We start from the raw sequence: 22,971 nt of genomic DNA, 5'->3' as shown, positions 1-22,971 counted from the left end.
ACCTGCAGGCTGATCCAACCAAGGTGCATCAGCAGTGGGATTGGCTTCACTACAGCTCCTGCTATGTTCTTCTCCGCAGCACCAAATCCTCTTCAGCTGGACCACTTAACGACAGTACAGGGCCTTATGGAGCCCTCTTTGGCTACAGCCTGCAGCCTCATCCCACTGGAGAAATCAGTGCTCCAGAAAACTTCTATGTGCAAAAGTAAATATCTTCACCAGTCTTGGTGAGAAGCAGCACCCCATCGAGGACAACACCCTCCTAGGCGTTGATTCCTGACTTCGGCCACTTGGAGCTTTTCCCACCCTCATTGACAGATTCACCAGGATCTCTTCCACTAGCTCCTCGTCCTTGACGATGCCTCCTCAAATACAGCCTGGAGCCTTGTCCTGCTGAGACTTTATCTTTTCAAGAACATTTCTGAAATTTCTGCTAATTCCAAAGGTAATCCAAGACTGGGCCGAATTGGCCCCTTATATGTGACTCGCACTCAATCGCAGTTGGCCCTAACCTTTGACTTTGCCCTGGTCTCGCACAACCATATAAACATGAGTGATGCTTTTTTCTTTTTGCCTCAAGATTTCATTCGAAACTTTATAAAATCATCATCCGGTTCTACTAATTGGAATCTGTTCATTTTGATGTTGTTTTATTTATTAAAATGTAATCTGTTTTTCTAAATTAGAAATTTTCTTGTGTTGTGTTTTCACTTTATTACTGTTTTAGTGATGCATAAATACTTTACTCGTTACCTTTATTCTAAGCCTGACTGTTTTGTGCCAAGCCACTAGAGAGTTCAGCACAGGTTAATTTAGTGTATTTTTGTGGTTCAACCCCTCTAAGGATTGGGTACACTATTTGAATGGGGTTTTCACCCATTGGAACTAATAACCCAGCTTCTCAACGCATCCTTGTAGATGCCGTCATCTGTTCCCTTTATTTGCTCTTTTTTACCCCATATTTATTTGTAGTGCAGATTCGGATGCTAATCCTTCCATAAGGTTGTAAATTGAGTCCCATAAATTGTCTAATAATAAAATTTGTTATATACCTGGCAGGAGTCCCTTATTTAGTGCCATGCACAACACAAGTTATTATTAGTAATATATTACATGAGTCTGCACTGTTGGACCATCCTGAATCCAGTCCAATGTCATGTTCTCATCATTTACATCAATGTAACAATTTGAGGAAGGTTTCCTTGTGGGTTCTTAAAGCTGATGTCCTGGTTGTTTAGTATACAAATGATTGTCTTGTCTCATTTTCCAAGGGAAGTCCCTGGTAGTGCACATCATATGATTGCCCCAGTGGAAATGGCCATATGGTAGAAGACCTCTAAGACCATTCTGCCTGACCCAAATTTTCTATTACTCCCAGAGATGTAAAAATCCAACCTTATGGTGCTTTCAGATGCAAGAACAAGAAGGACCCAGTGGCGTTATTTGATTAGAATAAGCCCAGAGGCAGAGTCGCCATCACATTTAAAGACACAACCACCTTCACCACCCTTATGTACACCACTATTAGCCATATGGAACAACTCACATTCAAGACATGCATCACAGCCAAAATCTTCCTGGGTGTAACCCTTGTATATAGACCACCAGGACCCTGTACCAATTTCTCCAGCTGCATCACAGACTTCATCCTATCCCTCATCATCAGTGCCAGCACCTTCATCTTCCTCAGAGATCTTAACTTTCATCTAGGAGACAACACTGAACCAAAGTCTGTGTCCTTTCTGGAAAACCTCCTGCCTCACCCAACCCATTGCCGAACCCACACACGTAGCTGGTCACCTGTTGGACCAGATTGGACCCTACATAACAGTCGACAAGCCACCAAATATGGCCTGGATAGCCAACACCTTAGTTTAACCATACTCACCCGAACCAGCACTGACCAGCCATTACCACCACCATCACCAGATGCTCTCTCAGCATCTGGAAAAGCCTAACAGAGGAGGACTGGGCTTCAGCCCTCTGTGCACAATGACCCGAGCACCCCAGCAACTTGCCAAAAGCCATCAAGATCCTCAGAATCTGGATCATTGCATGGATCGACCACCCTGACTCCCGTGACGTTCAACCTAATGGTAGGAACCAGATCAAAGGCAGGCTGGTATGCAGAGGAACTCAGGCTGACTCAATGCCATTGCAAGCAACTGGAGCTCAAATACACAACAAGTATGGACACCATGTAGTAAGATATCTTCAAATCTGCCCTGAGACAGTAACCATCAGCAGATACAGACCACTAAGTGCGGAGCTCTTGCAGATCGCATCTACACTGGCACAAATAACAGCAAGGAAATCTTCGCTATCAGCAAAGATTTCACTGTGCCTCCTTCTGTGTCCAGAAAGATCACCCCCACTGAAGACCTTTCAGCAAGCTATCTGAACTTTTCTGTAACAAAATCCCTTCCATATTCAGCAACTTTTACCCTCAACAGTAACTGAACTTCCCATCAGAGCCGAAGACTGAACCATGTACTGATGGCCCTCTGTTACCACCATCAAAACTGTGGCTGCCATGAAAACCATCCACTGGTGCCCTCTGACCCTTACCCCTGCCACACCTTCACCTAAGGACTCTTGTTGATCAGTGAAGCACCAACACCTATCTTCAACATCTCCATCAAATCAACCACATTCCTTGGCACGTGGAAACATGCCACCATCATGCCCCCACTCAAGAAACAATCCACTGACATAGCCATGCTCTACAACTACAGATCCATCTCCCTCATACCATATCCTGCCAAGATCTTATAGAAACTAATCCATCAACACCCTACTAACTGCCTCAGCAACCACCAGCTCCTTGACACTATGTAGTCTGGATTTAGGCCAAACTGCAGTACAGAAACAGCACTCATCATTCCCAGAGGAGACAAGTCAGCCCTCATTCTCTGGGACTTCTCTGCAGTAGTTCATGCAGTCTCGCACCCTATCCTAATCAGGCACCTGCACAAGATTGGCATCCAAGGATCAACTCCCCTTTGAATATGCTGTTTCTTAATGGGTAGAGCACAAGCCTTACTCTTTAGACACTTGCAAACTTATCTTCCTTAAGATTCACTGCTCAGCCCCACCGTCTTCAGGGCATACATCCAACTATCCCTCAGGCCAAAGTCAACAGCACACTTGACATCAACACCCTCTCCTACTTCGAAGACATGCAACTCATACTCTCTCCATCATGTAAGACTACCCCCCAAGCACAAGAAACAAATTCACAGCCTGCAGGACCAGAGCTCGCTGACTAAATGAAAGCCAGCTATCTCAAGCTCAACACCGATAAGATAGAATTTGTGAGCTTCAGCAAGAGCACCTCACCATGAGACTCCAGTTGGTGGAAGGCCAAACTCAGACCCACACCCAGCGCCTATGCCACGAACTTCAGAATCAACAACTGCAAAACTTGACATGACTGTACAAGTCAGTGCCATCCTGCTTTCACACCCTGAAGATGCTGAGAAAGAACTTGAAATGGCTCCCAAATAACACCAGAAAAACGGTCACTCACACTCTAGTCACCAGCAAGCTGGACTAGGGGAACTCCCTTTATGCCGGGATCATCAAGCAGCTCACCAGAAGACTACAAATCATCTAGAAGTCTGCAGCCATTAAGACTCATCATCAAACTCCCACATAGAACTCATGCAACACCACACCTCAGTGATCTTTACTGGCTCCCAATACACAAACACATTAATTTCAACCTGCTCACAGACACACTCAAGCCACTACACAATTAGGCCTCACCTACCTGAACAGACGCATTTCCTTCCATCAACCACCTACACTCCTTCACTCTGCATGGCTCCTACTCACAAACATTCCACAGATGCACAAAAAGTGATCAGGCGGATGGGAGTTTTCCTACAATGCTCCTAAAGCATGGAATGACCTCCCATTCTGTACCAGAGCCACTTGCTCTTTTCTTGAATTCCACTCAAAGCTGAAAACCTGACTTTTCAATTAACCAACCTAACCTAGGCAGCGCTAGACACACACACACCTGCAGTGTGCTTTACAAATGCACTTACCATAATATTAAAGATGAAAGCAGAATTTTTGAAAACACAGGTCTCCACCTCACATTACATATCACTGATCTCAAAATAGCGACTCATCTAAATCGTTGAACTCCCAAAAATGTTACAACCGAAGGGCGGTTAGGGGTGAACTGTACCAAATGTGTAGAATGTGATCCACACAGTCTTCTTATATTTTTGTAAAGCAAATCTTGTCGAATTTTATAGCAATCCTGTTTTTTTAACAATTTTGTTTTAAAGCAAATCCTGTTGAATGTTAGCCCAAGGCTATTTTTTATTGTTCTTTTAAAAGCAAATGCTGTTGAATGTTAAATCACAGCCAGACTGACCACATAAGAAATTAACTTGCACACCAAATAACGTTTGCTGCCTTCACTATTTTAGTAAACATGATTGTTAGTTTGCTTATTTTGAGGGTCAACTATTTGAGCAGGAGAGAGGGTTTACAGACAAGGGATTAACATTTCATTTAGGGATATCCCGAGAAGCTCTCATTGCCAGGTTCTGGGAGTAGGAGACTGATTCTCCTATAGCTCACTCCAAAGCTTTCCCTGCCTATGTCAAAATACTAGTTGCACACCATTTTCTGGCTACTGAGTCTTTCTAATGGGTCACCTCTGACAATATTGGCATCTCATGGGCAAGCTTGTCTTGATGCTTGCATCAGATACTTAGATACATCAACAGAAAATTGCACCAGTTTATTGCCATCCCACAGTCACTGGTGTCAAGCAAATTGATTATCTTTGTCAACTTCTCTCATATGGTAGTTGCTGTGAACTGCACCCACATGGCACTTCTGCCACCTCACCACACAGCCCAAATCAAGTCCCATGATAGTATGGGCTTGTCCTCTTAACCACTTTCTCTGCGCTCCCACACGATACTGCTGCACAGGGACTTTCCATACTGAAACATCCAGCCTCTGGTTCATCACACCATCCCCTGAAGGCCGCCTGTGGGCCTCAAGCACCATTTTACAGCCTGAGGCTGTAGACAGTGAGCTGGAGATGTTCTATGCAGCCCTGGAAGGAGTGCCATCAGTGTGTTGTTCCACCCTGGAAGTAGGCCCTAAAGCAGCAAGCCACCACAATGGTTGGCATAGCTCACCTGGTAGACCTGGGAGCAACCTCATCCACTCGTCTGTGCTGCCACCTTCTCCATATAGCCTGTATCCAGTCACTTTACACTGCTTCATGAGGAACTATACGTAGGGCTCTGGGACCACGATGTAAGACTCCCCCCCCCATACACCACATCCCCTGCAGCATACCTCAGGCCCTTTTACTGCTGTGCATGACACCAGATCAACGTGGTAGCTGAGTGGAGCTCACATAGATTGCAACCACTGTTGTGCCCAGTTGGTCACATCCCTGCAGCTATTGTGGAAGTTTGCAATGCATTTTGAGCCTCCTTTTATCCTTTGCGCCGGGTACATACTGCTTCCTATTGATGGTATTTTACATGTGCAAAATGCTATTTTGTAATGCATTTTCTATCAGCAAACACTTTGTACATCAAAAAGGTGATTTGTGATTCGTGATTTGGTAATATTAATTATCGATTAATTTTTCTCTATTGTAAAAATATTGAATTGCAAATTTTTTGGTTAGTGCAGTTTTAAGAAGAACGCAATATGAGACCATTTGTAAATCAAAAACACCCTATTTTGCTGTCACTAAGTGGTTTGCGACAAGCTATTTTTTGTTCATCAGGCCTAAAGTACCTAACTGATGTCATGCTGGCCATGACCATGTTGGGCAGTCTCTAGTGCATTTATTTTAAGAAACCTGGACCTCAGCAAAAATCCTAATTATGAAGACCCCAGAATAAAAGTAAGTACTATTCCCTACTCAGAGTGAAGTTTGGAATACATTGTGTCTGGTGAAGTCTTGAAGGTGTTGTGAATTGCGTATGAAGGAAGTCTTATGTAATATAGGTCTGTTCCTCAAGAATCTGGAAGCTTGTGAAAATGGTTTTGGAACCTGGGATCATCGCTTAAATGGAGGTGAGGAGCCATTCTATCAGAATTGTAAGGTGTCATTAAAGCCTTCTGCCGCCATGCATGATTGGAACAACTAGTCTGACATATGACATTTTTTCAGTTGTTGCACTAGTTTGGGTAACCCTCACATTTCTGACCCACCTTTTGGAAAACATTGTTGCACAGTAATTTTGTGTTGAATGCTACTCCACAAACCTAATGAGTGTTTTGGTTGCATACAAAGGAACAGGGCTTGCTTATGATGTATGGTCGCTAATGCAAAAGTAATAAATTGGTTTCAACAATTTTGTGTTGTGTAATGATTTAATTGCATATAACAGCTTTGTGATTAATAGAAAACAGTATTCAATGGACCAGACCCAGTAAAACGTGTTGTGATGACTTTTAATGTTTTGCATTTTTCTCTCCACAGAAAGGAAACAATGGCTTTTGAGCAAAATGGAAAATGCAGTCTTAAAAGTGAACGTAAACGAGTGCCAAAATTCTCACCTCAACAGGGCGAGGGACATGCGGAGGACCGGAAATATAAAGAAAGGCGGGAGAGCAGGAGATTGGAAAAAGGGAGGTCACAGGACTATCAGGAAATGCCTGAAAAAGTGGAGGATGGTAAGATCACAGATGAGGAGAAAAGAAGGCGGGCAGAAGAATATCAAGCAAGGTACAGCAGTGATCCAAACCTTGCAAGGTACCCAGTTAAACCGCATCCTGAGGAACAGAAAATGCGCATCCATGCCAAAGTTTCCAAGGCCCGGCACGAAAGGCGGCACAGTGATGTGTCTTTACCAAACACAGAAATGGATGAAGTAGAGGTGCCTGTAAACAAATTAGGAAAACACTCACCATCACCAGGAGCTCAGGATAAAAACTCTTTTACTGATAATCAAAGTTCCTACTCTATTGATAGGACTGGCAATGGAAGAGTTTCTAAACAATTGCCCAATCATAGTCCTCCAACTCCTAGACACAGTCCTGTTCCTCCAGAACACTTAGATTCCAGAAACCATGATTCCTTAAAAAAGCAGAGCCGTCTGGATCCAAGCTCTGCTGTTATGATGAGGAAAACAAAGCGTGAAAAAATGGAGACTATGTTGAGGAATGATTCCCTTAGTTCTGATCAGTCAGAATCAGTACGACCATCCCCTCCAAAGCCCAATAGATCAAAACGCGGTGGAAAAAAGAGGCAAATGTCAGTCAGTAGTTCAGAGGAAGAGGGAGTGTCAACGCCAGAATATACAAGCTGGGAAGATGTGGAAATAGAAAGTGAAAGTGTCAGCGAAAAAGGTAAGAAGACATTTTGTATCTTTTTGCTCCTTGTTCACACTTCATATGGAATTTGATGTGCATTACTTGTGACTTATGCGTAAATATATTAGATACTTTTTGAAAGCCCTCTAAATGTTATTGTGTCTACTTTTGTAGGAAAAGAATTAAGAGTGTCTGAAGTATAGTTCCACACGGTACATGTACGTTAAGCAAAACTATTTTAAGTGTTTCGGTTGTGCAGTTCATGCAATCTTCCATTACTAAAAGTAATTGATTCCCAGTAAATAACATGCATACCGTTCCAGAGATAGGAGCACCGATATTAGGTTCGCACATGGTATCCTAGTGTTTAGAAAGGTGATGTTGATTCTTTTTTTTTGTTGCTACATTTCTCTATTGATTTATTTGTTAACAATACCATTTCACTATGAAACAGGGACATCTATCACTTTCTTTAATGTAAAATAAAGAATGGTGGTGAAAGAAAAAACAACGATGAGTGAGACAGCAATATACATCTGTATATGGTTTTTGATTACTAACATTAAAACCTCTCAAGTTCCGTTCACGTTCAAATGACTATCTTAAACTTAACAGGACACAGTAGCCGCAATTCAACATGTATGGGATATCTTTTCTCCTATCCCTCCCTCAAACCTCCTCCTTTCTAACCCCCAGATCTCCCTCATGACCCATAATTAATTGCCTGTTCATAAAAAAAACTGTCTATTGTATGCCCCAAATTACCTAAATACACAAGGACATACGTGTAGTTCAAGTTATAGAAGTGTAAGTTATTTTATCCAAAGTACATCTTATTTGTCATGTCATTACTCAAGTGGTTTGTGGTGAGGATGCCCTCTTCCTACCTCTGGTCTATTCTCCCATTTACCTTCGCATGTATAGCGTCAGATTCGGTTCAATATTGACCTCTAGACTTTTTAATTGTCGTCTAAAAATAGTTTGCCGTCTAATTTATGTGTAGTGTAGTCTTTATGTTATCTGTTCCCATCTTTAACATTGTTATTGTTTCTGCTAGTCAGACTTTTGGAATGGATTCCATATCTGTACTAATCTATCTGGTTATTAATTATTTTATGATCTTCTTACATGATGTTATCCAGCACATTTATGCCATCCATTCTGTCACTGTCATCGCAGATGCTGATTTTAACTTGGGGTTTTCAGTCTTATTCTGTCATAGCAACGTAAAATGATTAGGTGGGCAACTGGTTGGATGGTTTAGCTGAATGCTCCCAACACATGGTTCCATATACAGGGAGTGCAGAATTATTAGGCAAGTTGTATTTTTGAGGATTAATTTTATTATTGAACAACAACCATGTTCTCAATGAACCCAAAAAACTCATTAATATCAAAGCTGAATATTTTTGGAAGTAGTTTTTAGTTTGTTTTTAGTTTTAGCTATGTTAGGGGGATATCTGTGTGTGCAGGTGACTATCACTGTGCATAATTATTAGGCAACTTAACAAAAAAAAATATATACCCATTTTAATTATTTATTATTACCAGTGAAACCAATATAACATCTCAACATTCACAAATATACATTTCTGACATTCAAAAACAAAACAAAAACAAATCAGTGACCAATATAGCCACCTTTCTTTGCAAGGACACTCAAAAGCCTGCCATCCATGGATTCTGTCAGTGTTTTGATCTGTTCACCATCAACATTGCGTGCAGCAGCAACCACAGCCTCCCAGACACTGTTCAGAGAGGTGTACTGTTTTCCCTCCTTGTAAATCTCACATTTGATGATGGACCACAGGTTCTCAATGGGGTTCAGATCAGGTGAACAAGGAGGCCATGTCATTAGATTTCCTTCTTTTATACCCTTTCTTGCCAGCCACGCTGTGGAGTACTTGGACGCGTGTGATGGAGCATTGTCCTGCATGAAAATCATGTTTTTCTTGAAGGATGCAGACTTCTTCCTGTACCACTGCTTGAAGAAGGTGTCTTCCAGGAACTGGCAGTAGGACTGGGAGTTGAGCTTGACTCCATCCTCAACCCGAAAAGGCCCCACAAGCTCATCTTTGATGATACCAGCCCAAACCAGTACTCCACCTCCACCTTGCTGGCGTCTGAGTCGGACTGGAGCTCTCTGCCCTTTACCAATCCAGCCACGGGCCCATCCATCTGGCCCATCAAGACTCACTCTCATTTCATCAGTCCATAAAACCTTAGAAAAATCAGTCTTGAGATATTTCTTGGCCCAGTCTTGACGTTTCTGTTTGTGTGTCTTGTTCAGTGGTGGTCGTCTTTCAGCCTTTCTTACCTTGGCCATGTCTCTGAGTATTGCACACCTTGTGCTTTTGGGCACTCCAGTGATGTTGCAGCTCTGAAATATGGCCAAACTGGTGGCAAGTGGCATCGTGGCAGCTGCACGCTTGACTTTTCTCAGTTCATGGGCAGTTATTTTGCGCCTTGGTTTTTCCACACGCTTCTTGCGACCCTGTTGACTATTTTGAATGAAACGCTTGATTGTTCGATGATCACGCTTCAGAAGCTTTGCAATTTTAAGAGTGCTGCATCCCTCTGCAAGATATCTCACTATTTTTGACTATTTTTGACTATTCTGAGCCTGTCAAGTCCTTCTTTTGACCCATTTTGCCAAAGGAAAGGAAGTTGCCTAATAATTATGCACACCTGATATAGGGTGTTGATGTCATTAGACCACACCCCTTCTCATTACAGAGATGCACATCACCTAATATGCTTAATTGGTAGTAGGCTTTCGAGCCTATACAGCTTGGAGTAAGACAACATGCATAAAGAGGATGATGTGGTCAAAATACTCATTTGCCTAATAATTCTGCACTCCCTGTATTTGTCCAGTACCTATGAATGTTGGGACATTGCCAAAGGACACAGATGTTATTTCATCCCTCTTGGCTACATCTCCGACACTTGCCATTTGGGAGTAGCCCTGCCCTGTTTAGTTTCATGTGAGCTTATACCAGTTGTTCACTATTTTAAAACAGAAGAATTGTACTCTCCCTTTTCTTATGCATTTGTCATGCGAGCTAAGCAAGGCCGACCAGTTCTCTAAGAAGAATTCCCTCTCTAGAAGACATTGCTCCAATATGTGTTCGAGAGGACAGATATCACACCCTTGTTTGATGTACTTTTTAATTAAAGATTTCTGTAGTATCATCTGTCCTGAACCATGTTTTTCATGTAAGCATTTGGCGAGTTGTCTTTATCGGCATTTACATTTATTATCTAGTCCAAATTAGTTTTTAAGGTTATGAAAAACTTTTGTTTCTTCATCATTTAATATTTAGTTCAATCTTATTATACCTTTATTTTCTCAATCTCTTCAGTATATCCTCACCGACCAAATCCTTCCTCTCTTCCCCTACACAAACGTCATCATTATTCTGCAGACAAGCCCCATTATGTAATCTTGGAATACTGCCCAGTAGTCTGTGGGCATGATTGCAAGCAGTGAGCATGGCTGAAATTACTGGGTTTTTATAGGTTTTCGATTTCATTTTGTGTTTATATATTGGGGCTAATTGTGATTATTTGGTGTGCTTGATAGTAACTTCTCATATGTGGGAGTCGTAGGCGTCCAGATTCAATGTGTGCTCGTAGTTTAAATGGTTTCAGTCTTGGACTGTTTCCCCCACAATAAAAACAATTTATTCTCTTTGTCTATTCGGTTTTGAATTCTGTTATGTATGAGGAGGGGAAGCATAGCAAAGACATAATTGTAGCACTGTGCCACTGACATTTTAGTCACCTGCAGCCTTCACCAGAGAGCGAGATCCAGTTACCATCAACAGGTCTCAACAAGTTACATCATTTTGTGTGTAATGTATTATGAGTTCCAATTATCAGATGCTATGTTTTCTAGTCATTGCATAAGCAGTATACCCAAGTACTTCAAATCCTTCGGCATCCATCTCATGTTAAATTCACATAAATTAGCTTTGGTAGACTCACAGGAAAATATCCCTCTCTTTTCTCCCGGTTAAATTTATATCAACAAATTGAGACTAACTGTGAATGAATTAAATCCAAGCTAGTAACAACATGTCTGTCTGGCTGAGTGTTAATATAAGGACATTGACGTATAGAAAAGATTTCACCTGTCCCGCTGGAGTACCTGTGCCCTTAAGGTCTGCAGAGGTGCATATGTCCACTTTTAGGGGTTCTAGTAAAAACAGGTGGCTACCGTGAATCCTTGATGCAGTCCCCTTCCATTTGCAAACTCTCTGGAAAGTCTTTTTTAAATATTTTTTAGAATATGCATTTATTCTGAATTATTTCTTTCAATGAATGGAAAATATTGTCTATTCACGTTATTAACTGAAGGTTATTTTTTGACCGGGAGTTGCTTTTTTTAAAATTCAATTGTGATGGATACTTTTAAGTGCAGATTCCTCTCTTTTAGACTATACCTAGGTGGCAGACTTAATCCAGAAGGTTTTAAGAGCAATGCTCCCATGCTCCTGTCTATGGTGCTGTGCAACTCCATGCTGAATTTGTTTCATTTGAAAGTGACGATGGAACCACATGCAAGCAACACCCCTGCACATCAGTGTGAGTTATTTTCTTTCCACAACTTTATACGCAGATCTGGAGCTCACTCCCAACATTTCCTCATCCTTGACACATGTTTATTCTTGTACAATTCTTCTTTCCAGTGTGCAAGGGTATTATGTTCCCTTCTAATACTATATGGTTTAACCTTTGTAGGAACTGTCACAAGCAAATATCTGTGACAGATCACCAAGTGTGGCTTTCATTTGGCTCTGGTGTCTTGGTTTGGCACACTACGCTAGTTCCTGCAAGGAGTGTGCCCTTATGATTCCAAAGGCCTCCAGACGGCTTTAGTTTACATTAAGTGGCATAGCACCACACTGGATGAGGCATAATCAGATATTACTTCAGAGTGTCAAAAGATACCACCTGAAAGTGGTTCCTGCAAATTGTTCAACAAGGCTACACCCTGCAAATCCTCCCACCCACCTCCAGCTTTCTCAAAGAACTGCAGACTCTTTGACCAAGGCAACCATAGAGAGTGCCCTGGTCCCAGAACTGGAAATAGGGGTTGGCTGTTATTCCTGATATTTATTCATGCTAAAGAAAAACAGAGGCCTTCATCCTATTTTAGGTCTCTGTCCTCTAAACACCTTCTTGGGAAGGACAAAATCAAGATGCTTATGCTGAGCCTGCTGGTGCAGGTTCTGACTTTCAAATACACAAAAGATGATGAGAGAAGTTCTTGCAACTTCTCTAACCACTGGCAGTCGCATGGGGTAGCATCTCAAATCATTGTTCTTTTTTTCACCATGCCACCTCAATTTAGATCCAGCCATGCGCAAATCAGCCTTGACCCTGTTCCTCATGGGAGCTGTACAGCCCAAACTGCCAGGCCAGTTTCTCACCAAACCAGACCACAAGCAACCTAGGACATGTTTTGCCCTGATAAGAGCTTATCAGCCAGGCATAGTTTGGTTCCAGTGGCACAGTGAACACAAGACCCACACCTGGGCACACCCTTGCCACCTAAGGTAGAACATTAAACACACAAAGGGTGATGGGAGAAATGCTTGCAATTCGCCTAATCACTGTGACTTGTTCGGGGTAACATCCTAACCCATCATTCTTTTGCTCACAGTGGCACCTCTGTTTGGATCCAGTCATATGCAAATCACCCTTGACTCTGATCCTCATGGGAACATTCCAATAGGTCACTGAATGTTGTTTCCATGCATTAGCACATTAAAGCCAGACCTGTTGTATTTGTTAGTGCTATGTGCCTGGATACTGAACTGCACAAAGCTTGAGGTAGAACTGGCTACTGGTATGTCCTCAGAGCTAACCATACATGCCTGCTCCACTGAGCAGTCACAAAGGGCCTCATTATGAGTCTGGTGGTCAACAGACCACCAAACTCGCAGTTGTGGTCATGACCGCTGCCGGTTTGCTGGTGTGACAGCCAAATTAAGAGTTTGGCGGTCAGTCAGCCAAACTACCACCATCTCCGCTGGGAACAATGTTCCAGATGGGCTGACAGCGGTGCATGTTGAAATCATCCAGGGGCGCTGAAATCAGTGCCATCCTGGTGATTACAACCTGGTTCTCCACCAGACTTTTCATGGTGGTCGTAGTGGGACCGGCGGGGAGGTCGCCAGAAAGGCACCAACTTACCCGTCAGAAGTTCCCGGCCACCAAACTCGTTATCGGCCCCAAAGTGTCCTAAGAATGAGATCTCAACCCAGCACTTACTAGGTATCACAAGAATCAATACAAGCCTGCCATATCTAAAGCTGTTGCTGTTTGAACCATTAAACAGTGCACTGGCAGCTGAGATCAGACTGCTATTTTAAAGTGGCAAATGTGTTCACTGCTCTTAGGAACCGCAAGCAGGGGACCCCCAGCAATATATTTTAGTTCCATTTTTGGAAAACCACTTAATTGAAATGCAATGTTTGCGATTCTGTTTTTTAAAGAAAGATGAGAATGTTGATTCAGAGTGTGTACATTTAGAGCCATTTTAGTAAAAGTTGATTCTGTCAATTCCAAATGCATTAGAAACAAAAAACAATAGTTTTTTTTGTATGCAGTCTCTTAAAAGATGATAGGACACATTGCCCTTATGAGATGAATGTTTTATTTTGCCTCATACATCAGTTGTGGTGAAAGGAAACATGCATGGCAACTGATGCTTCCCATTATTGCCTCAGACTGCTCAAAGTCTATAGGTTTTCTGTACTTGAAAGACTGAGCCTAAGATGGCAGCCAGAAGTCTTGCGGTATTGCAACTTCTATTTTTGATGTCGCAAGACTTCAGGGTGACCATCTTGGTGTTGGAGCATCATAATATGCCTGTACTGGAGTCCAGATAAGTACATTTAAAATGCATTTCTTTCATGTGCTGCACTGAAAAATAAATGCATTGCTTTGTGTTTAGAATCTGTGTGTTGCATAAGGAGCGAACATGACAAAAAGTATAGTGATTTAATATTAGTTTTCAGATGTAATATAGTACACTATACATTACAATAAACACAGTGACTCAGAGGCAGAATGATGTATGTATTGAGTATTTGTAAAGCGCATTCCAACCCGTGGGCATCGAAGCGCTGACTGAGGTGGGGCAGAATCCATGTACCAAGGGACTCCCCAGTTATTGCGGGAAGAGCCACGTTTTAACCAATCTCCTAAATCTTAAATGGTTATGTTCTTGCCTAAGATTCAACGGGAGTGAATTCCAGATTTTGGCGGCCGCAATGGTAAACGCTTTATCTCCCCATTTCGCCTTCTTAGTACGGGAGGTTTGAATTCGATAGGCAGAAGCAGACCGCAACGGCCTATTAGGCCTATAGAATTGTAGCTTGGAGGTCAAAACGTTGGGCCCAATCCCATGGACAGCTTTATGAGTGATGCAGAGTGCCTTGAAAGAAAGCCGCTGGGCTACCGGAAGCCAATGAAGGCTTCTGAGGGAGCTCTTAGCAGAGGCCCCACGAGGTAACTTCAATACAAGCCTAGCCGCGGTGTTCTGCATCACCTGTAGCTTGTTGAGGGATGCTTTATCCAGGTTAAGCAGCAGCGCATTTCCATAGTCCAATCTAGAAATGACTAGAGCCAGAGTAGTGGCAATTCTACAGGATGGTGGAATAAAAGGGAAAACTTTCTTTAATTTCTTCAGCATCCACATACAGGACTTAACTATCAGATTAACCTGCGGTTTGAATGACAGTTGGTCATCAAACAATAACCCTAAGTTTTTCGAGGTGGATCCTGGCTCCGGGAGGGTGCCGCATTCTTTCGGCCACCACATGGAAGACCAGAGATCCCTCTTCACCCCGAAACACAGGATTTCCGTTTTTTCACAATTGAGTTTTAGCCAATTGGCTCTCATCCAATTGTTCACTGCTATCATACAAGCATTAAAGCGGATAGCCACTTTCTCCAAATCATTATCGATACGGATGATGATCTGAGTGTCATCAGCATACAAGGTGGGAATGAAGCCGAAAGTACGAATTAATTCTGCCAGCGGTGCCACGTGCACATTAAACAGCGTAGGGCTGAGTGACGAGCCCTGAGGGACCCCACACGGCAGCAGATAAGCTGGGGATCTAAAATCACCACTACTAACCGTAGCCCACCTGTCGGACAGAAAGGATTCAATCAGCTTGAGAGCTTGATCTCTTACACCAGCCTGGTGCAGACGATCTAATAGAATATGGGGGGCGATGGTATCAAATGCTGCAGACAAATCTAGCAAAACCAAAAAGACCCCTTGGCCCTCATCAACCAATCTGCGTATGGTGTCGGAAGATGCAATGAGAGCCGATTCCGTGCTATGCAATTTCCGAAAACCATGTTGCGCACTGTCTAAGCCCTTAGTGGCTGACAGGAAATCAACTAATCCTTTATTGAGATGTTTTTCTAAAATTTTAGCCGCAAAGGGAAGAAGGGCTATAGGGCGTAGATTAGTCAAATCGTCAGGTTTACCAGTTTCCTTCTTTTTTAAAGGAATGATCGTAGTTTCTTTCCATGCCTCGGGGTACACACCTGTTATAAGAACTTCCTGAAAAATAGGGGTCAACATAGGTACCACTAAGTCGGGTACAAGTCGCAGGATAGCAGGAGGACAAGGATCCATAGGGGAGCCAGATTTGCATTCAAGTAAAAGCTTGTGCATGTCCTCTTTAGATGGCAATTTAAACCTAGATAATAAATGTGGCTCATCCAGCGACCCATGGGGTGTCAATCCCTGGCATGGGGGCACAATTGACCGTAAGGATAGGTTAACATATTCATCGTCCGACTCAAAACTAGAGTAGATGTTATGAATTTTACGTTCGAAAAAATTGGCCACTTTGTTGCAAAAGTCTTGGGAATTTTCACCTTTAGAAGTACCTAGGGGGGTGGTGAGGGCATTGATGGTTTTAAATAGTTCCTTAGAGGAATTGGCCGCCTCGCTAATTTTAAGTGTGAAATAATCCGATTTAGCTGTCAAACAAGCTTCTTTGTAAATTTTTAGAGCTGATTTAAGTTTCGCTCTCTCCTCATCCCGAGGGTTAAGTTTCCAGCAGCGCTCTTTCTGCCGGTATTTTCTTTGTAATATTTTAAGCTCTTTAGAGAACCAAGGTTGATTAAGTTTTTTTGTAACGCGAGGAGCCGCAGCCCTCGCCGGTGCTAGCGAGTCCATTGCCTGAATGATGCCCTGATTAAATCTAGCAAGAGGGGGTAGAGTGGATACCTTAGGGTCATTCCAATTGTGCCTTAATGCGATTGCTAAAGGTTCTGATTTAATATTTTTCCATGGTCTCAACCATTTGATCTGGGGAGTAGATATCGACGGCTGCTGCCTGACCAAAAATTTAAATGTCAGGAGAGAGTGATCCGTCCATTCTAATGGGGATGTTAGGAGATTAATTTCAACCTCAGAGTGGGCAAAAATCCGATCTAGGGTATGGCCGGCTCTGAGTGGCCATCCCATTCTTTGGGACCCAATCCAGGACCGCCATCAAATTAAGAAATTCCACCACCCGCGGATCCGTCATGTTATCAAAATGAATATTAAAGTCCCCTAGAATGATGGCTTTAGAGGCCATCATTAACGGTTCCAATAAGGAAGTCCAAATTGAAAGAAACTTGGAAGTGGGGCCGGGGGGTCGATAGATTAACAAGCCTTCAAAAATAAGAGATTTGCCTAAAGAAAGTTTAAATGCCATAATTTCACAGACCTCCGGCATATGACTAGCATTATTCCAGGTACAAGTGAGCTCAGATCTACATATTATAGCCAAGCCTCCTCCTCTGCCTGTATTCCTATCCACTCTATAGAAGGAAAAGCCCATGGGGGCCGCCGCAATATAATCGGGATCAGAGTCTGGCCTTGCCCAGGTTTCTGTCAGGAAAAGGCAGTCAATATTCAGGGAGGAAATTAGTTCATTAATTTCAAATTTATGTTTGGGGAGGGATCTAACATTAATAAGGGCAAAAGAGCCCGTCGATTTAAAGTCCCTAGTACATTTGCCTGAGGCGTGTACTATGTTGTTGCCTCCTCCTCCCCACACTCCCTGAGTAGTCTGCCTTCCCGCCACAGAAGAAGTTAATGCACTCCAATTACACTGTGCGCATTTCCCGGTATGAGCAACATCCATAGTGAGTGTGTTCATACATCGGGGCCTGCCAAATTCTTAAGTTCCGTAATAGTATACCTGTACTTTGAAGTGCAAGACATAAGGTCCCTGGCCCTCAGGCCCGTACCGGCGCGCCCGCTGCGCGGCCGCGTTTCAGCCCTCATTTTATCCCCCTAGAAGAGGCAGAACAACTATACCGCACACCGCGGTTTCTGCCGACCTGCAAACCGGAAGTGGGTTCTAGTCAGCCCAACTTCCTGCCCCCAAGAATCCTAAATAGTAAAAACCGCCGGAAAGAGGAATACGCCTCCTCCCGACCGCCCTCCAGAAAAACTGTCCCCCAAAATGGTGAAAGAAGCACCTTTAGAATAAAATAATCAAGCGGTGAGTGGGAAGAATATTAAAAAAAGCAGCGCGTAACTTTCTAGTAATGACAGTTTCAGATTCAAATTCAATTAATCATTCAAATTCATAAAAACAGTTCATTAAAATACTAAAAGCATTTAATACAAACCAATAATCTTAAAACGAGATTGGAGAAAACAACGGCAGTGCACACAAAAACGCGCTCACCTCTGTCGGCGCGGCCGCGTTTCAGCCCTCATTTTATCCCCCTAGAGGCAGAACAACTATACCGCACACCGCGGTTTCTGCCGACCTGCAAACCGGAAGTGGGTTCTAGTCAGCCCAACTTCCTGCCCCCAAGAATCCTAAATAGTAAAAACCGCCGGAAAGAGGAATACGCCTCCTCCCGACCGCCCTCCAGAAAAACTGTCCCCCAAAATGGTGAAAGAAGCACCTTTAGAATAAAATAATCAAGCGGTGAGTGGGAAGAATATTAAAAAAAGCAGCGCGTAACTTTCTAGTAATGACAGTTTCAGATTCAAATTCAATTAATCATTCAAATTCATTAAAACAGTTCATTAAAATACTAAAAGCATTTAATACAAACCAATAATCTTAAAACGAGATTGGAGAAACAACAGCATCACAAGAGAGATTTTTACAGCTTAGGCCACTGTACACATTTTAGAAGAGAAGTGACAAAATCATTGCCAGGTTGCTAAAGCTGCCAATCCAAGCCTAAAAAGACCATTCTGAACTTCAGCCCATTTGTGGGAGCTGTGAAGGATTAACATATAGGTAGTGCTACAAATGGATCTTCCAATGTTTTGTCCTTGCAAGTGAAAGGTATATGTCTAGACTCTAAAGAGGCATTTTGAAATTTCTTAAATCACTGTATATAGCTTTTACCATTACATATTTTTAGATGGGTAGGGCTGGAAGTTTTCCGTAACTAAATGTTATTGGTGGATGTATTTCACTGAGTTTCATAATAATTTGGTGTGATATTTTACCCTGGCTGATAGCAGTTCTGAATAGAGACAACAACAATATTGACTTACATAAATAATTGAGGTAAAAATATTGGCCTACAAAATATAGTATATGCTACACTTATAAGTAAATAACAAATTCCAATTCTCATCTGGCAAAGATATCTAATTTGTAAAATATCTAATACAAAAATAATGAGTTTTGAAATTAACATCAAAATTCACAAAAGCATCGAAAGCTAGCAAATGGTTTAAAAACATTGATAATCTAATTTGAAAATATGAAATGTATTTATTTAATGTTAATCTTCAATGTTAAAAGTTGGGCTATTGTATAAAACTATATATTTTATAATGCAAATTATTTTATTTTGTAATTGTTTAAAAATATGCATTTTAAGTCCCACATCTAAAAATAGTATAACTTTTTTAATAAAACATATTTAATTTACAAAACATGCTTCAGTTAAAAAAATATTTTTGAAAATTTTTAAAGTATAATAAATGTAAATTTGTAACAAATTAACATATATTTTGGAGGGATGGGTATTCCCAATCTTAACTAAGCAACATTGAAGTAAGCACTGGATTTTAGGTCTGACTGTGGGGAGTGGAGGCAGAGGATGGCAGGGAGGTGAATTGTTCCTGATCCAAAACAAACAACAATGCATAACATATTTGTCTTTGGTGAGATCAGATTTTTCTTCCACACTCCAGTTGAATCAACATCAAAGGAGAAATGCTTTACAAGAATATAAATTGAATGTAAATTAAAAAAGCAATTACTATAGCAACAATTTATTACATACATTTACATATAAATAAGTTAGTACATTTATTTCCTGACATAATTTAGATTAACACAGCAATTTAATTATTAAAAAATAATTTTAAACTCTTATCACTTAATGAAAATGTTTTAATCTTAGATAAAAAACTAAACATTTTTCAAAAAGTAAACACATTTATTGAAATTCCCTGTGAAAAGAAAACGTGAATATTTGAAACAATTAACAAAAATATGCAAATATTTTAAAGAAAAAGTTTTAAATATATACATTTCAAAATTATATAATCTGAGAACCCATATAAAACTCAATAACTGAAAAAAAAATATATATATATATATATATATGTATATATATATAACCAAACATACGAAAAAACAAGTACCTTAAAAATATATTCGAATGTAATAAAAAAGTGGCACAGTATTTTAATAATGAAAATATAAGTTTGAAACCTTTATTGAAAATACAATCCACCCAAAACCGATATAAACCTCAACAATCTGAAATAAATACCAAATTTTAAGTAGAATAACAAAAAATATTAAAGTAAAAATCTATTAAAACACAACAATAAAAATAAAACTCCAGAAAATTAAAGAATACTACAAAACATAAAAACTATGTTAAAACATAATATATTTACAATTTAGATAATTATGTTTGAAAAAACAATATATTTACCATCAGTAATCAAAACTAAGGGCCCGATTATGAGTTTGGCTGTCGGACATCAATACCGCAAAGTCTGCAGTCCCAAAAAGTCCGCTCAGTGGACGGTTTCCCACCGCCGTATTACAGTGTTCCCGATGGGCAGATGGTCTATGCTGTGGTCCGACTGAATGACGTTCCGCTGCAAGCAAGTACAATTTGTGTACATCAGAAAACACATATATATGTTTTGTATTTGTCGTACTATGTAAGTAGTCATGTGTGCTGTATGTGTTGTTGTATGTTTATTATGACGGAATGTTAGCATGCATTACATTGAAGAAGTGATGGTGTGTCCTAGCTTCAATTAGGGTGACAACAGGGTTGCATAACATCATGGGCAGGTAGCAACATCACAGGAGGGACCTGGACAAACGGACTTCGAAGTGGAACCCTGAAAAAAGGTGAGTTTTCACCTCTTTTTTTGCATTTCTGATGACTTTTGCATGACTGCGTCCCTGCCAGGAAAAACTCTGCGGAAGGGCAGATCGTAATCCAGACAGCAGTTTGACAGTGGTGGGACTGCCTCCCGGAGCCACCTCTGACTTTACTGTCATCCACGCTGTAGAAGGAGTCTTGGCCATGTTGGTGGTCATGAAGCCGAGTTTCTGACAGGCTCATAATTGGGAGGCAGGCCTCCAAGGCAGCAGTCAGGTAGACCACCAAAAACTCAACGGTGATGCATCTCCACCAAACTCATAATCAAGTCCTTAGATATTACAATACCCATGATATCATGATTTTGGAGAAATTTGGTTTGAAAAGCCATTTCACTAAAACTGTAACTGATAGCTGTAGGTGAGGATGAAGATCTTTTGCTTAAGTAGGATTTCTTTTTAATTTTAAACCACTGTTGACTTTTTATCTTTTTTAACATCAGTAAGCAATTTAGTAGAAATCTGCAGTCAACAATTTGTATAGTTTGATTATTATGTGTATTGCATGTATTCTAGTTTACCATCAAAGCACCAAGCATTTGCTACATTTTGTATTAGCTCTGCTTCCTGAAAACATGCAATACTGTCCATGAAAAGTGTACCCATTGTTTTCTACCAGTCCTGGAGCTCACTAGATGAGATGGGTGAAGTCCTCAGAAAGGTACTGAGGTACAGTATCTTAGGATGAGGAAGCTTCTCAGGGATCTCCATCCTGCTGTTGACTCCATGTCTTTGTCTCTCATACAGAGGGCTTAGGCATCTGACTTCAATGCAAAAAAGGTGAGACTGTGCCACTAGCATGTGGCTTAATCCTTGAGTAGATAAAAGTAAACCTTCCACTGCTCTATTGAGGGTTATATATCTCATGAAAGGGTGTCAATGAAATACTTCTTTAGCGTATATGTATGGGAGAGGGTGAAATGGTTCCCAAGCCTCCTTTTCTCTTGGACAGAGAAACATTGGAAGAGGAACAAGCTGTGTGTTTGTGTCCCAGCAACAGCCTGACACTGTTTAGATTTTCTTTTGCATAAGAAAAACGAAAACGGTGTATGACCTCTTTCTGGGTTACAGACATATATGTCTATGCCCCCACCAAAGAAACCAGATACTGTGTGGAATATTTTCAGCATAACAAAAATCCAGACTACACCTGGCTCCTCGCTGGTGTGCAGATGTGCACACAGCTCTGCATCTGAATAAGGAGCCCAGACTCTGTTTTTTTCTTATCCTCAGAAAAAAAAACAGATTGTGCCAGGCTTCCCATAGGGATGCAGACACCCCAAACATCTGTGCCTTAGTGTGGAGCCACACCATGTTGGGGTTTCTTCTTGCCCTTGGAAAACAGAAGTAAGCTTGCAGTAAGCTCCTTGGTAGTCAAACAGACACACACGCCTGCACCCCAGCAATGACCCTGGATGCTGTTTAGATTATTTTTACCCTCAGAAAAAATCTGAAGAGTACCCACCTCCTCACAGTGGCACAGTCATATACACACATATGTGTCCCTATGTGTCCCATCGAGGAGTTCGAACATTGTTGGGATTTTTTCTTGTTAAAAAAAATAAATCCAAGTAGCACTTGGCTCCTTGTGGGGGTGGAGATACAGGTTTGTGAACTAGAGAGGAGCCATAACACAGTTTGGATTTCGTCATCTCTTTGGAAAACACAAAACAATGGTTGGTTCCTTTGTGGGACATAGATACACATACCTGTGCCCCAGCAAAGAGCCCATTGCCCTTTAGAAATTTTCTTACCCTCCAAAAAAAAATCCAAATGGTTTCAGGATCTTCACAGTGGCACAGTCACATGCATATTTCAGCATTCCAATGAGGAGTCTGGACGCTTTTTTGATTTTTCCTTACCCTCTCATACACTGCCATTCTCCTCGGGGGGACAAAGATGCACCTACACACAAAGTCACACACACACATCCCTGCACCCCAGCAAGAAAAACAATTGCTTTTAGAATTTATTCTTATTCTCAGAAAATAAATCCCCCTCTACACACACACACACAATCCCCCTCCACACACACACTAGTGAGGAGCCCAGACTAGTGCCTGGGGCACAGAAACACACATCTGAGCCTAGATCATCCAACACTTCAGAAACATTACCAGCCCAGACACTTCTGAACACTAGACATGAGCCAGCTTTGGCATTAAGCACTACAAGCCTTTGAATGCATAACTGTTACCATTGTTGTGTGTTTTTCTATGCCCCAGGGGTATCT

At 41.5% G+C, this 22,971-nt stretch overlaps 1 protein-coding gene across 7 annotated transcripts in view; it reads left to right on the top strand.

Annotated features, from left to right (window-relative positions):
• RIMS1 (regulating synaptic membrane exocytosis 1) overlaps nucleotides 1-22,971 on the top strand; it is a 2,255,956-nt gene that overhangs the window by 817,873 nt on the left and 1,415,112 nt on the right. For all 7 annotated transcript variants that reach the window (XM_069235695.1, XM_069235694.1, XM_069235701.1 and 4 more), the window contains one exon: nucleotides 6,479-7,347. In XM_069235695.1, coding sequence (XP_069091796.1) covers nucleotides 6,479-7,347 — 869 coding nt within the window. The remainder of the gene's footprint in view (nucleotides 1-6,478; nucleotides 7,348-22,971) is intronic.

The sequence above is a fragment of the Pleurodeles waltl genome, chromosome 5, assembly GCF_031143425.1.
Source record: "Pleurodeles waltl isolate 20211129_DDA chromosome 5, aPleWal1.hap1.20221129, whole genome shotgun sequence".
Classification (NCBI taxonomy): Eukaryota; Metazoa; Chordata; class Amphibia; order Caudata; family Salamandridae; genus Pleurodeles; species Pleurodeles waltl.
This window is presented reverse-complemented; position numbering and strand designations above follow the sequence as displayed.